Raw genomic sequence first — 16,403 nt, forward strand, 5'->3', positions numbered from 1 at the left:
CCCCACTACGCTGCCTCTAAACCAACCCCCCCGTTACCCCACTGGCGGGCAGCCACAGAACTTTACATCTATAATGAGATACAAATACGCATCAGCGGGAGAGTGTCTATGCCACGCGTCTCTGTGTGAATATTACTCACACTTATTAGCTGGATTATGTTAATCTTTACACTCTCCGCTCACAGACAACAGACCCTCCATAAAATTGGGGATAGGGTGTGGGGGTGGTCTTGGCAGTGGGCGCGTGTTGCCGTGTGTGTAAACACCACGGCTGGACTGTACGTGTGTGAGGGTGATTGCCATGTTGTCAAACTGATCTCCATACAAAAAGGGCGGTCTAATTATATCACTTATGCAAATGAGGACTGCACACTGGCATCCGCATACAAACCTAACTTGGACGTCTTCTCACTACGGTCAGAAAGAAACGGTGTAATGTGACCATTTGTCAGAGCTTTTACATAATGCACTGTATTTGCACTTTTGCACACCCGGAGGAAGAAGAAGACTGGCCAAGCTTCCAGAGGATTGACTCTCATTGACTGTTATTGGAAAGTGTCCAAGTGCATATCATCTGATTAGTCCTTTTTCAAACTGATACATTGATAGTATCCCTGTTGGCATGATTGATTGAGCCTGACACATTTTAATTATGCCCAAATTAAATGAATCGCCTGGCAGACTATAAAACATTGCGGTTTAATAACGAGCCCCTCCATTTTCCTTTTTTTTCACCCCCTTCGTTCTTCCAATCCCATTTTGCTGGCCCGCACCAAATAACCTCTCTCCACTTAATGATATGCAAATGAATTTTCATGAACCCCATGATCCTATGCGATGATTAAACTGAGATGACATTAGCTGCCATGCTGCTGCCACTGTCAGTGTTTCTGTCTGCCTCCTTTTCTTTCCCCCTATCGCTACCATCTCTCTCTGCATCCAGCCAACTGGTGATATTAAAGGGTTCATTGTCATGATTCCCCTGAGAATTTTCTTTGTGAGAGATGACATTCTGAATATCCAGTGTTATTTCATGGAAGTTTTCCCCCTTGGCAGCAGCTACGGCGCATCATCGAGTGAGGTGTTTGCTCTCAGACAACATGTGGTAGTAGCACAAGCACTGAGCACATCCAATGTTAGAACAATGCACAGTTATGACAACGCGGTAACATGAAAAGAACATTTCAGCAGCCTTCCACGTCCTGTTTTCCATTTCTAGCTTTCCACTTCCATCACTCCATTTCAGTCTGTATCCACCTCCAGCTCTGCTGTCGCTTATTGTACTCCATTTGCATAATGAAGCCCGGGCTTAATTAAGATCCCACTGGAGTCTGGAGCCAAGGATGAAGAAAAGACGAATCGAGGAAGAGTGGAGGAAGGTGGGGGCTGGGATCAAGCGTTCCTTGGCTTATCCGCACGTGTCCAAATAGGAGGCGCAATTTAAGGGGGGGTGGGGTGGCGTTGACGAGCGATTAAATCGCTAATTATGATCGGCTGTTAGAATTAGTGTGTGGCTGTTAATTAGCTGAAGATGAGATGCCCAGACTGTTGCCCGCCCCTGACGACTCCAGCAGCACCCTCCCTGGATGGCAGTAGAGGAACACAGCTTGACACCCTGGAGATGATGCCAACACGTCCCTCCCTTTAACACAGATAGCAGTCTGAGGGGGATTCCCCTTTAAGAACATCCCAGGTGTGCGAATGCAGGAAAGAGGCTCTTCATCATCTCCGCCGACCCATTCCCACTGTTCTTCGTTAAGCACAAAATTCTTCCACATCCTTCAATTCTTTTGCTCATTATTTCTCTTCCTCTCTACGGGCAATGGTACAGTCACACCTCTTCATTCCTTGTGATGTCCAGCCACCCTCCCCTCAGTACTGCAGCTGGCACAAGGTCGAGTTGACATCAAGGGTTCTTGACCCAAACACTCAAAAAAGCTGCATTTGTAAGTGTCGTTATTCCATGTTGTTACTATTTGGGGTTGCCATTCTCCACCTGCTTGCACAGCCTTGATGCCTGTAAATGCCTCGTGGTTTCCGTTTGGCATGATGCCATCTCTGTTTTAAGCCTTTCCCTTGAGGGGATGTTTTGGCAAAAACGTCTGAGGCTTTTTGCAAAACATTCCGCTCAACATATGGATGTTTCTGTTTACAATCGCGTTGCCTTGGCATCATGCCACCTTTCTTCCTTTGCCTCGCCGCCCGTCAAAAGATGCCATCGCAACCGCTGGCAATCACTGCCCGGGCACTTCTTCCTGGCTTTGTCCGAGTAAACAAACAGTGATTAGAGGCAAATCCTCTGAAACGAGTCCCTTTGTCTTTGGCTGTAACAGTTCTCCGCCATCTGGTTTAAGGGCTTCGAGTATGCCACGAGGACAAACTGGCACACTGCCCGCTGGCTGGCACGCTGCGACTGGTTGGGAGAGCGAACAAAATGTCGAAAAGATCATTGCGTTTTAAGAATCCAGTATACATCTCGAAGCAGATGGTCACTTTTAGAGAATCATCACTTCTTCATCCATCTTCAGCATCCTCTTATGTCTTCGTCATCCACTCACATCTGAGTCATCCTCCGTAAGATGGTATCTCACTTACTTCAACGCTCCGCTGTACCCGCGTCTGTTCCATATCCTCCTTTTCTCTGCCCGGTTCTCCGTTCTTGGCGCCCCGCTCTCCCTGTGCCAAGGTGGCATCATAGAAGCAATGTGGAGGTCTGTTTCTCTTCGTCTTTCACTCTTATTCTCCTCGCCCCTTCGCCCATGCCCATGCCCGCCCCTGCTTCGGTCCTGACTGGATGGCACCGTGCCAACCTGCCACCGCCATCGCTCTCATTTGTAGCTCATTCTTCCATTGCCCATCCCCCTGTCTCTATATTTCCATCCCACTTTTTTTCCGCTAATTTCATTTATTCACTTTTTAAATCGTTAACTCTCAGTTAATTACGCATCGGCACGCACACAGCCAACCCCACTTCACTGAAACATTCGGGAACTTTTGTTTCCTTATTGGACCGACACAAATAGTCAGCCTCGATTGTCATCTGGAGGACTATTTTAGCACCTGAAGGAATGATCTTGGTGGCTGCACTGCAGGTAATTACAGCTGCGGTTACTTATTCCACTGAGACAAGAAACGGACGACCAGAGCTCAGAGTTAGGAGAAAGCTGTGTTGTTTTAATTAACTTTTACCAACCCACCCCCCTCTCCGTGCTTCGTTTCACATCTCTAAAAGCCCTGAGCACGTTGTGCTTGTTCCCACTGTACAGCATTATGATTGATGCGATTATCAGTAAAATTGATTGTGTACCATTGACCTCACCCACTTTGCCAAGATGACCTACAATGCTTTGTTTTTCCTTCCCCCCCTTAAATTCTGTGGTGTCAAACAAAAGCTGCCAGTGGTGGTGAAGCTATTAAGCAAATACTCTCATTATAACACAAAACATAATGAATATGTAAATGATGTGTGTAATTTATGCACGAAGGGAGACACTTCTGCATTATTCCAACCGCTATTGTGTTCCCCCATTTATATCCTGTTTTCCTTAAAAATTCACACTCTTACACCAATTTTCTTAGACCACATCCTGAGAGGGAATCCATGGGGGATCTTTGGAGATTTTATTTTGCTTTTAAAAAAAAAAAAGCATTTCTCAATCCTTTTAACTAGGATGTGTAGTTTCTAATAGTGTCTCTGACTCGACCCATTTTCTGTTTTTCCTCTTTTAGCTCACAATCTATCCACTGCAAAAACAAACCACGGGGTGATGCGTCAAACCAATAACTTTGGGTTTGAACAAGGTTCTATTTTCCTTGGAATATGAATGTGTGAAATGAAAACAACAACAAAACCGTGTCGTAGCTCACATCTGCTCTTGAATGGGTCTCCCATTTGCCCGTACGTGACTGTGTTGATCTTTTTGTGTGGTCCAAACTGTGTGGCATGTCCTGATAGACGGAGACTAGCCTTCTCCTGTCTAGGATAAACACCTATAATACTCCAGCTCCCCTGGCAATCACCATAGCAACAAACCACGGTACTCACGTGAGTTGCATAATAAGATGTTCCCCAAGACCGCGGACCATAAAGCACAGACGAACTAGACACCTGCAGCGACGGATGTGCATGTGAAAACACCCGATTTGAAACCATAAGCCAAATTCAACGCAGATCCGACTGCTTATCGATAATCTTGAGACGCCTCATGCACCTTTTTCCGTCTCCCCAGTTCTAACAGGTGCTGATGAGCTGCAGTCAATGATTGTAATGAGCTATCGATCACCGTGGGAAAACAGAGGGACAGAGAGGGTTGAGGAAGGCAGGGGAAACAAGAGGACAAACGGGGAGACTGCAAGAATGAAAAATAAAAAATAAAAACTGCAAAAAGCTCCCCCAGACAGAATATCGATACTTGCCTCAATCAAGCCCACCTATCCTTTTGTTGTATTTAAAAATGGAAGTTATGGAACTGTGTTTTTCCTGTAAAGGGCAGACAAGGGGGGGATTCGGGGCTGCTCTTGCGCTTGCTGATTTAAAGATGACCATGCAGACACGCTTTTCATGACCAACTCCAGATGCCAGCGAATGGCACTGACGCAGTATCTCTATTTTCCTCTTCTTTTTTTTATGTGTGTATGCGGTGTGCATAGAGTGGAAGGCAGACAGCTTTAGGGGAGGGGGAAGTGTGTTTGCCTGTGTGTGTGTGTGTGTGTGTGTGTGTGTGTGTGAGTCGGCTGGCGTTTCAGATAATGAAATGCAGCAGGGAACAAAGAGCTGGGGGCCCCTATTCTCTGTGCTGCAGCTTCATTTTCACTCCTGTCAGTCTATGATTCTTCCATAGCTTCTTTCTTGTGTACATGTAAGCGCGCGCACGCTCGTGTGTGTTTATGTTATATGAGCTGCTTGTGTTGTGCGCAAGTGTGTCCCCCCCCCAACCCTCCTCTTCCTGTTAGCATTCTGCATGGCAGATTCCCTACTGTAATAACTGTGTCTGCATGTCTAATTTACAGCAGGAGAGAGTAAATAGCCTGTGGTTAATTACAGTACGTGTGTGCGTGTGTGTGTACATGTGTGTGTGTCGACATGCGCGTGGGTGTGTCAGGATGATTTATGAGTTGCAAATAGCTACACCACTGCCCCGTTTCTCCTCACTTAGTTTTTAATCTGTCTTTCCATTAATTTTCCTGGAGATGTTATTATGGTTTTATAACGGCGTGCACGAGGATTCGCGTGTGTGTGAATGCGCGCGTTTGTTAATGAGACAGAGGTGAGGACATTTTGCGTGGATCCAGCCTTATACCTGCCGGTTGCACTTCTTGCATTTTTGTTACCTTCTGTCCCTACGCCCGTTCCCTCTTCTCTGGCGCTACGTTCGCTCTCTTCATTGAGAGTCGCAACGAACACAGATCTTTATTGACAGTACACGGTGGAACATGGAAACAGCAGGTCAATCCGTTTAGCCCAAGGGCCGATACACCAATTCACCAATTTGTCAGTGTTAGTTTGAGGGAGAAAAGCAGCTAATCTCTCCTCTCTGCTCTCTATTGATCACACACTTAGACTCCACTTCTCTGTCTAAACACTATTGATTCTCCCTCTCTCTCAATCTCCTTCCCTTCTTCCTCTCTTTCTGGATCGCCATCCTCGCATACCGGAGCTTTCGTCGCTGCTCTTCACGTGGAAGTTAAAAAAAAAAAAAAAAAAACACGGCGGGCCCTTTGGCGTCAAAGTCTGAGGGCACATTTTCTGATGCTGCTTATCATCTTATCCGTGCATTCGGTTGCAATTTGGCCCGCCGGTGCCGCAAAGCACCGTCCCCTGCTGCGTATGTTCAAAATTTGCACGTTGTCTCATTAGAAAAATCAATTACTTAGCGACCCTTAAACAGCAGGGAATGCAAACCATGATTAAAAATTCACTGCTGGGCACACCGTCTCCTGGCTTTGGGGTTTTTGTTTTTTTTCACTCGCTCTCTCATCACAGGGCGCACATTGGAAAGGAAACAGGTTCTTGTCAAAGATTAAAGCCTTGCTAAAATAACCGACTGGAAAAAAACAAAAAAAAAAAACAAAGCGAGTGACTTCACAGCACCTCCACATCCATCAGCTCTGTGTTTGATTCTGTTCGAGCCCCCAGATGAACTTCCTGTCAAATTCTTTAAATCCAAGTACTTACACCTTGGATAAAACGTCGAAGAACAGAGAAGCCTTGGGTGTGTTGCCGACGTCGAAATTTGCAAAGCATGGATTAATCCACGCGGCTCCACTCTACCTTCTATCTAATTAATGAAATGTAAACAAGGACTCCCATCTGTTACCCACATGGTTAAAGCCAGCGAAGCAGTTTCACTCGTCTCCTTTTCTCTGCTTTTCCTTAAGCTCTTGCTCCCCCTGCTGGCGAGGTTGACTTATTACAGAGGTTATAAAACACACGCACACATGTCTTTTGTAAGTAAAAGTCAGCTGGCGTTGTGTAACCGGTCGTGTTGGCTGTGAATGTAGTGTTTGGCGTTTCACTATCAAACACTTTTGGCTGTAATTTACCGGCACATTTAAGTAGCATTTAGGATGCCTCCGTCGGCCGCCGGGGACCAAGCTGCGGTGAGGCAGATGTTGAGGGAGGTGCTGGTGGGCCGAGAAGATCCGGAGGGCTTCTTCGCGATGTGCGTGTCCGTCCTGGGCCACCAAGAGACCCGCTCCCAGTTTCTGGCCATCATCAAGCCGCTGTCCACGGCCAACATCCGGCTGCACTCCGTCCTCAGCGCCCTCTACCAGCAATACTTCTCAAAGGTCAGTGAGGAAAAAGACTACTTCAAAAAAAAAAAAATAATAATAATAATAAAATAAAATAAAATAATAATGGCAACTTTAAAGGCACAAAAAAAAAAAAAAACTATTTTGATAATCAAAAGGCACTTGTGTTGATGGCATATTGGCATGTTTATGATTGAGTAACAGCATCACCAGAGGAAATGGCAACAGGTAAGATCGAAACCATCAAACTACACCTTACAAGTAAACAAGTACCTAAATGTCACCGTGCTGTTTTGTTTGTTCTTCTTTCTTTTTCTTTTTTTTCTGTTTGTTTGCTTCGGTTTGGTACATCAGCATTATTATATTCAAGTGCATATTCACAATGAACATCTGAGCGAGATTTTGTCGCATATGCTCTCACTGGCAAGAAAAAAAAGAAAGAAAGTGTTCTTTAACTTCTTTCTTCTTTGACACAAAATAGTGAATGATTGTGAAGTGGAAGGGAAGTCACTACTTTCGACACAAATATTATTTTCAGACATCTGAAAAATGTGACGTGCCCAATCAGCCCAATCAGTCAGTGCTTCTAGAACCTGTTTTGTGACACGCATTTCTACCAAGGGATGATTCAGATTCTCCCACATGAGCTGTGGATCTCTGCAGCTCATTAACAGGTGTTGTGTGTCCTGATAGGTTTGCAGTTGGAGTTGTGCGCCTGTTCAAAGGTCTCTTCTGAGGTTGACCACTTCATTTTTGTCTGGTCTGCTGTGCTCCTTGGTCTTCCTGATGCTAAAAGTTCTCTAACAAACCTCTGTGGTCTGGGGACAACCGCTGGATTTATACTGAGATTAAATTGCACACAGGTTGACTCTATTGGCTATAGCTACACGTGACCTCTGAAGACAGCTGGTTGCACTTGAATATTTAGGGATATCAGAGTAAAGAGCGGTGAATAACTATAATATTTGTGGTTTTTCTTTTAGTCAGCAGTTATACAATGCTGGTCTATGTTGAAAGCCAAGCAGCTCATCAAAAACATCATTTCACACGGCATACTTATTTTGTGTTTGCTTACATGTGTGTATTGTGACATCTTTATGGGGATTTTTGTTTGTGAGCTGCTATTGTCTTATTGCTTTTTTTTCCCAAAATGATGAATCTAAACATCTTTTTGATTTGACAACACAAAAGTCTGGGCTCTGCGCGGAGCGTGCCTAAATTAAAACCCTGATTGTGCAAAGATCAGCAGTTTAGATTTGCTCAAATAAGCTACTGTGTATTTAGGCCTACAGTGCAGACCTTTCATAAAGAACATAAAACGGCTCAGGTTGGATAAACCTACTGCTACCACTTCAGTTATTTGTTAGAAAAAAAATGTTTTTTTTGTAAAAACTGCAAAAGTGGTAGTTTAATAAAAGGCCTATTTTGTTCATTTTCTTCTAGCCTGAGGACGATGAGCTGGAACTTGCTTTGGCGCTCTCTCTTCTGGAAATGAAAGATAACCCGATGCCAACCCCTAACCAGTCGCCCCTCCAGCCTGGAATCAGAGACGATCCTAGCTCCGTTCTCCTCAGTTCAAAACCAAAGTCTCAGGGAAGGACCTGCACCCAACCTCAGGATGTACACTGCAGAGGAAAAAGTGCCCTCCCAGTACAGTCAAGTTCCAAGAGTAAGGAAAACTTACCAGAAACCAAGACTCATAAAGGTTTGCATGTTGAAAGCGCTGATCACCAGTCACTTGGGACGAGCCAGGATCTTCGTGTTCCAGTGTCCTCTGCCTCGTTTTCCGTTCCAAACGCAACCTCCAAAAGTGACCAAATGATGCAGGAGGGAGATGTGAATCCGTCGGAGAAACCAAGACGTCCTAAAAGTAGGCGGCAGCGGCGAAAAGCGGCGGCCCAGCAGATTGTAGGTTTAGCCTGCTCTCCATCAGCACCGCCGCCTGTTTTGCTGTGGTTCAGGAGAGATCTTAGACTCTGTGACAACCCTGCTCTCATCAGATCTCTGGAGCTGGGTGCACCTGTCATCCCTGTCTTTATTTGGTGCCCTGAAGAGGAGGAGGGTCCAGGGGTCACCGTGGCTATGGGGGGAGCTTGTAAGTTGCCCTAAGACTCAGAAATGGTCTTTTGGAAACCTTCATACAGCTAAATGCTAAAAAAAACCAAAAAAAAAACATATTTACTAACTGGGTGTTCTTCTATTAAACAGGTAAATACTGGCTTCATCAGGCGTTGTCTTGCTTTTGTGCATCCCTGGAGCAGATCGGCAGCCGTCTGATCTTCCTCAAGGCCGGTGGAGAGGGAAATGAGCGCAGGTCTTCTCTGCATACTCTAAAAACGTTAGTGAAGGAGACCGGGGCACAAACTGTGTTGGCTAATGCTTTGTACGAACCGTGGCTGAAGGAGAGGGATGATGTGGTCCTGTCGGCCCTTCGGAAAGAGGGCATTGATTGCGAGATGTTCCACTCCTACTGTCTCAGAGATCCGTTTTCTGTCAGCACCGAGGGTGTGGGGCTCAGAGGTTTGTCGTGACTGAACACTTTTCAATGAAAGCTAAAATGAAATGGGAACATTTTGATCAGGCTGTGCTGTTCTTGCTCTGTGACGTAGGAATTGGTTCAGTGTCTCATTTCATGAGCTGCTGCAGACAGAACCCGGGTCCTGCCATAGGGGTTCCCCTGGACCCACCAGTGTCTCTTCCCTCACCTGCCCTTTGGCCACAAGGGGTCCCTATGGATTCACTCGACCTCGCACGCATGCCACGCAGGAAGGACGGCACAATCGTAAGTAGGCACGGCAAAGACGTCGCCCAAAGCTAAATGACGTGTGTTGACATTTTATCTAAAAAAATACAAGGTACGCCGCTCAAAGACATCAAAGGAACATTCTGAAAACAAATCAGATCACAATCGAATAACAAAGCCATACTTTATGTCCATACTGATAACGAATGGGTAATGTATTAGGAGCAAAAGGATGCCACATCATTTGATGGGAATGAAAATGATCAACCTACAGGGTGTTCAGTCTGTAGTCACAGAGAAAGTGAAGCAGAAAAACTGATGTGACGTACATGCTGTATACTTGTATGCATGCCTGACAACGTTGGGGCATGCGCCTTAAGAGATGACAGATGGCTTCCTGGTTCGCCTCTTCCCAGATCCAGACAAGGGCATCATGGCTTTTGGTCAGTCTGAAATGAAACGAATAGATGATGTCCTAGAGATGTTCTGTTGGGTTTAGGTCAGGGGAGGCATGGAGGCCAGTCAATGAAATTGATCCCGTCACCCTTGAGGAGCTTCCTACATCCTCTTTCCACATGAGTCCGGGCATCATCAGGCACCGAGGAACCCAGGACCCACTGCAATAGCGAAGGGTCTAACGATGGGTCAAATGATTTGTTTTTGCAAAAACTAATGGCAGTTAGTTAGATTTTAGTACAGGTCTGTGCTTCCATTCATGGCTATACCTCCCCAGACCAACACCGACCCAACAACCAACCAATCACGCTGAGCGATGCTGCAGCCAGCACAACCACAGCTTCTCATCTGTAAAAAGAACAAGGCACTGGTGCTGAACCTGCCAATTCTGGTGACCACCTGGAGGTCATTTTGTAGAGCTCTGACTGTACTCATCCTTTTCCTTTTTGTACAAAAGGACAGATACGGGTCCTCTGATGGGTTAAGGGCCCCCGGTGGTCTTGTCCAGCTCTCCTACAGTGACTGTTGGTCTCCTGGAATGTCCTCCATGAAACTGTGCTGGGAGACAAAGCAAACATTCCGGCAATGGCACGTGCTGATGTGCCATCCTAGTGGAGTTGGACTGCCTGTGCAACTTGCAGGGTCCAGTTATTGCCTCATGTCTCTTTAGTTCAACTGTTTCCATCAACACCACAGCAGCCGGCACTGATCAACAACCCCCTCTACTACTGAACTGACCAGATCAATGTTCCAGAAGTTTAATCAACTTAATATTATACTCTGAATAAAAAGTGTTCCTTTAACTGTTCTGAGCAGCGTATTTAATCCCTTGAACTTTTCGCATTTTATCCTATTACAAACAGAAATTTCAGTGTTCTCATTGGGTTTTTATGTGATAGACCACCACAAAGTAGTGCATGACTTTTAAGTGAAAGAAAAATTATCCATGGCTTTATTATTATTATTATTATTATTATTACTAATGAAAATGTGAAAAATGTTGCTTATATTTGTCTACAGCCCTTCAGACGAATATTTTTAGAACCAGCTCTGACAACAGGAAAAGCTTTAGAGCTGGGGGGTCAGAGTCATTTCTATACTGGGCCACTTTGGCTTCATGAAGTCATTAAAAGGGCTGGTCGCACGTGTAAAGATGATACTTTTGATTTCAGAATTTCATTTCAGTTCACGTTGAAATATTTAAAAAAAGCACAGTAACATAAAAGTAGCACCCTTAGGCTCAGTTTATACTGTTTATCTGCAAAAATGTTGATATTGGGATGAGTTACACTCTAAATTCTCATCATTCTCCATCACTTTTTCCACTTTTTTTTGACATTTCTGGGTTGTTTTAATGTGTTGTGGGAAAACTGACATCTAGTGGCAGGATGTCGTAACTACATAGTAAAGAAAATCAACATTCGCTGCAGGAGGCCCAGTTTTAGCAACTTTACACAATTTAAAAGTATAGATATAGATAGAGGTATATAGGTATAGATAGATATGCCTCTACTTTATGACATGATATGCCTTTTTTGGCTCTTGATGAATTGCTTTGACTGGCCGGATTGGGTCCACAGGCCTTGAGTTTGACACATGCGTTTTAGAGTATGTCTCTACCAGCTTTGCACATCTGATGACTGACAGTTTTGCTGAGGACTGCATTATTGACCAAACCGTTCTAATACATAAATATTCTTTGATCCAAACCCTTCCGTCCTGCTGGAACATGGCCCTTTGATCCAGTCTCAAGTTGTTTGCTACCTTCTCCAAAAATGACCACTTTCAAGTGTTTTCATCAACTTTTAACAGCTGGGTTTTATTTCGGGATATTAGAGTAAGAGGGGTGGAAACAAATGCTTCACTTTCTACATTTTCCTATATTCATGGATAAAAATGGGAACACCTGTACCATTTTTCTATTGCTTCAAAAGTACATACTACCTTGTCTCGATTAATCACCTAAATAAACAATGAAATAAAGTTTGTGTCATGGTTTAATCTGAAAACATGTAGAACGGTTCAAGGAGTATTTTCCTTCCTTCATTTTTGCTTATTGTTGCATTCAGATTGACTGGGCTGCAAACATTCGCAAGTCCTGGGATTTCAGTGAAGATGGAGCACATGCCCGCCTGGAAGCCTTTCTTCATGACGGTGAGACATCTCAGTGCACTTAACACATGAAAGCGCATTTTACGCATTCAACAGCTGCTCTTTATTTCTTCAACTTGCAGGTGTGTATAGGTATGAAAAAGAGTCGGGCAGGGCGGATGCACCGAACACCAGCTCCCTGTCTCCCTACCTGCACTTCGGTCAGCTCAGTCCACGCTGGCTCCTGTGGGACGCCAAAGGAGCGCGATGTCGACCTCCAAAGTTCCAACGCAAGCTGGCGTGGAGGGATTTGGCTTACTGGCAGCTAACACTGTTTCCCGACCTGCCCTGGGAATCCCTCAGACCCCCATATAAGGTTAGATGGATCGTTATTTTAGCACATTATCAAACTGGGCCAAGGTGTAACCTCAATTTAGTTCCATATAATAGAAGCCATGGGATGGCAGAAGTTTCTGAAATAAGAAAAAATTATTAATTTTCTGTTCTTTGCAGGCGTTGCGTTGGAGCACCAATCGCAGCCACCTGAAGGCCTGGCAGAAGGGTAAAACCGGCTACCCTCTGGTGGACGCAGCCATGAGGCAGCTGTGGCTGACAGGCTGGATGAACAACTACATGCGACATGTGGTGGCATCTTTTCTCATTGCGTATCTCCATCTGCCTTGGCAAGAGGGCTATCGCTGGTTCCAGGTGAGACTTTAAGGAGGTACAAAAGCCTTTTCTTTTTTCCAATGACGGTTTCTGGGCAACATGGCCCAAGGTCTTGGTAGAAGACGTCACAGAAACTCTGGAAAACGGTAATCTGTCAGGGGGGATCCGGATCAACTTTCCCATTGCTGTTTTGCATATTTTAGCAGTGGGGAATGGATATTTATTAGTGTGAACACACACTAATAAAAATATAGCAGTTCATACTAGAGGCGGCTGATGATGCTGAAGTTGGTGTCTGTGTTGTAGCTTCCAACTTAGCACCTAAAGGACCGTTTAATTGGTTTGTAATGAGCTTGGACTGCATTTGATCAGCTTTTATTTAAATTTACCACAGAGAATAAAAAAAAAAATAAATAAAAAACACAGCTTTCTCAATTCAAAAAGTCTGGAGTAATGTGGAATGCCAAGCTTTTTATATATACTTCACATTACTCCAGACTTTTTGAATTGAGAAAGCTTCCTGGAGAGGAAGCGAAACGTCTTCAACTACGGAAAACAAGTCCAGTTGCTTTGTTTTTTTACTTTTTTTTTTTTTTTTGGAATGACCATGACCTGGATGACTGAGAATCTTCACCAGCATATTTAACACAGATAAATCCTTTAAAAACCCAGTTTGGGATGTGAGAACCGTTTATTCTGACCACCTCTGACAGGGACTAGTCAAACCTTGAATTAGCTCTTCTGAACTACAGATGCTACGGTACCCATTGTTCTAAACAGTTTGGGAACTATGAGGGCTTTTTGTGAAAAAAAAAAACAAATTAAAGAACATTCTTTGTTGAAACCAGTGTATGTGCTTACAGAAAAGCAAAGACTTTTTAACCGTTCTGAATATTCATTTACGTTTAGGACACCCTGGTGGACGCAGATGTTGCTATAGATGCTATGATGTGGCAGAATGGCGGCATGTGCGGCCTGGATCACTGGAACTTCGTCATGCATCCAATCGACGCGGCGATGACCTGCGACCCGTACGGCAGCTACGTCAGGAAATGGTGCCCTGAGCTTGCAGGTTTGCCAGATGAGCTCATCCACAAACCCTGGGCGTGTCCGGCGTCCATGCTGCGGCGAGCGGGTGAGGAATTCAACAACAGTTTTCAGCTTCAACAGCTTCTGATCCGGGAGCCCTGACTCACCTTGCTGCACACCTGTCCGCCCTGTTTAGGTGTGGCGTTTGGCCAGACGTACCCCGAACGAATCGTTACCGACCTGGAGGAGCGGAGGAGCAAATCCCTACAAGATGTGGCTCTGGTGCGCAAGCAGTTCCAGCAGTATGTCGACAAGCGCTCGGGCTGCGACTTGGTGCCTTTGCCTAAACGCCTGGTCTCCAAGACTCTGGGTTTGTCCCACCGGGACGGGGCTGTGGTGACAGAAGGGAAGGAGTTCCTGCTGCCCGTCATCACCCGCATGGAGTTCAAACACCAGCTCGAGGACCCGGACGCTGACGCAGCGTCAAACCCTTACAACGCTGTCCTCAAAGGATACGTGAGCCGCAAGAGGGACGAGACCATAGCCTTCCTCAACGAGAGGGACTTTACAGCGAGCGTTATGTACGAGGGAGCACAGAGACAGGAGAGGCTAGAGAGGGACCGCCGCAGAATGGAGGGTCTACCCCCAGCTCCCTCGCCCCGTGGAAGGGCCAGAAGGACTCCGACAGCCAAGGACAAATTCTCCATTGTACCCGGTGGTGCCATCGCTTCAACGAACTGAACCAGAGACCAGCACGAAGTAGCTTAAAGGATCAAAGTGACAATATTGTAATATGTTGAAAGAACTTGAGTTAGAGATGGATTTGTCTTTGTTTTGGTTTAAAAGGTTTCTTGGGTGGTTTTGTTTTGAGCAGCTGGATCTCAAAGTAGGGCTTCTGTCACTCCATGAGCACACTAAGATGTTGAGACAGCAGTGAGTCTGCCTATTCTAAGGCAAAATCCTGTATTTGCAGTGCCTTGCAAAATTAATTAAAACCATAAAGTTCAATGTACTTTATTGGGATTTTATTTAACAGATCAACACAAAGTAGCGCATGATGTTTATGTGGAAACGGGTGTAGCTTTCAGTTTTTTCCAGAAATAGCTCAAAAGTGTGTTGTACACATTGTTTCATCCATCCCGAATCAAAACTTTTTTTTAACCACCTTTTGCTGCAATTAAAGCTCAAGTCCTGTGTGGGATGCCTCGAACAACTTTGCACATTGATAAACTGAAATATGAGCTCTTTCTTCTTTGCAGAACAACTCAACCTGGGTGGGGCGAGTCCGTGAACACCAATTTTGAAGTTGCCATAGATTCTTATTTAAATTTAGGTCTGGACTTTGACTGGGCCACTTTACCATAGAAATATGCTTTAATAGCCAATGATGTAAACTTTGTTTTGTCCTGGTAAACCCCTTTCCACACATAGGTTTTTTGCAATTTCCCAGAAGTTGCCCCTTCCAGACTGACCTATTTGTGGCTTCATTAACTTTCCCAGCAACTTTAACCAGCGTCCCTGTTCCCTACATCTCTATGGCATGAAGCGACCACCACCATTTTTCACTATGAGAACTTCAGGGTGATGTGCAGTGTTAAATTAGCCACCACACTTTGGATGTGACCAAAATCTAACTTTTCTTCCACCTGCTGTTTGTACTTGTGGTGCCGTTCTTTTCACCTCCTCCAGTTACCATCGGCCTCTTTGTTGCCTCTCTGATTAAGGTTTTCCCTACCTGGCCAGTCAGTTCAGGTGGACGACCATGTCAGGGTAGCTTTGGACGTTGTGCCAGAGTGTGAACAGTGCTCTGTGACTAATTTTAAACCCACTGCAACCTGATCTGTCTTGTCTGATATGTTCCTTGGTCTTCATGATGCTGCTTGTTCTATAACAAACATCTGAAACCCTCACAAAACAGCTATATTTAAGTTAAATCACAAACAAGTGAACTTTACCAATTACATGTATATCAAAGAAAATCTATTGCACTTTTAGCAGTGCATGACAAAGGGATCATGTACAAATTGACCCCATTGTAATAGATTTGGCTTGTAAAATGAAGCGTGCATCATTTGCCTTCCATTTTTTAAATTTCTGCTACTTTTTGTTGGTCTGTCACATAAATCCCTTAAAGGTTTGTGTTTTTAAAGAAATTCAAAAAGTTCCTGATACTTCAACTGAAAACTTTTGAGTGTAAAAATCCATCTTGACAACATTCAGGTGAGGAAAGTATGACCACCTACAAAGGCTACCTTTGAAATTCCATCACTGCATCCTGTAGGCATTCTCAGGGTATTTCAACAGCTTTTAACTTGCTGTTTTAAGGTTAAACTTGTTAAAAGAAAATCTCATTGAAAAGGGAGACCAAGGTGCAGGTACAGACTTGTTTTTTTTTTCCTGACATATTTCCAGCATAATCTAAGGGAGAACCTGTTTAATGCCTGCATTGGGGGAAAAGCTGTTCTGGTTGAAGTCAAGTTAGCCAAGACTAAGCTATTATTTAATAAAGAAACACGTCCCTATATAAACAATTTTCTCTGCTGGGTGGTAAAGCCATAACAGTTTATTCTGTTGCATCAATTATTAAAGCCAAAGGTGCCTTGGCCTTGTCCACCCGTCGTCTTTTGTCTGGGTGTGCAGGAGACCTTCAGCCTAGTTGGAG

General features: G+C 44.7%; 1 protein-coding gene across 3 annotated transcripts; it reads left to right on the forward strand.

Annotated features, from left to right (window-relative positions):
- The first annotated feature begins 2,620 nt into the window (after nt 1-2,620).
- Nucleotides 2,621-14,749, forward strand: si:ch1073-390k14.1 (deoxyribodipyrimidine photo-lyase). Of its 3 annotated transcripts, none has more exons than XM_036150411.1 (10): nt 2,621-3,092; nt 4,230-6,789; nt 8,197-8,848; nt 8,962-9,273; nt 9,363-9,535; nt 12,022-12,106; nt 12,187-12,419; nt 12,557-12,751; nt 13,622-13,847; nt 13,938-14,749. In XM_036150411.1, the coding sequence occupies exons 2-10, from the start codon at nt 6,568-6,570 to the stop codon at nt 14,480-14,482; spliced, it is 2,643 nt and encodes an 880-aa protein (XP_036006304.1). In that variant the 5' UTR covers nt 2,621-3,092; nt 4,230-6,567; the 3' UTR covers nt 14,483-14,749. The 3 variants fall into 3 exon arrangements, with proteins under 3 accessions (XP_036006304.1, XP_036006299.1, XP_012737566.2); XM_036150406.1 differs by lacking the exon at nt 2,621-3,092 and adding an exon at nt 3,113-4,045; XM_012882112.3 differs by lacking the exon at nt 2,621-3,092 and having other exon boundaries at nt 3,113-6,789.
- The last annotated feature ends 1,654 nt before the right edge of the window (nt 14,750-16,403 follow it).

The sequence above is a fragment of the Fundulus heteroclitus genome, chromosome 2 (genome assembly GCF_011125445.2).
Source record: "Fundulus heteroclitus isolate FHET01 chromosome 2, MU-UCD_Fhet_4.1, whole genome shotgun sequence".
Taxonomy (NCBI): domain Eukaryota; kingdom Metazoa; phylum Chordata; class Actinopteri; order Cyprinodontiformes; family Fundulidae; genus Fundulus; species Fundulus heteroclitus.

Bases quoted from the DNA above. Each gene is read 5' to 3' on its own strand.
- si:ch1073-390k14.1 (XM_036150411.1), top strand. From the start codon at position 6,568: ATGCCTCCGTCGGCCGCCGGGGACCAAGCTGCGGTGAGGCAGATGTTG. The intron at 6,790-8,196 runs GTCAGTGAGGAA...ATTTTCTTCTAG, and splicing joins ACCAGCAATACTTCTCAAAG to CCTGAGGACGATGAGCTGGA. The intron at 9,274-9,362 runs GTTTGTCGTGAC...TCTGTGACGTAG, and splicing joins CGAGGGTGTGGGGCTCAGAG to GAATTGGTTCAGTGTCTCAT.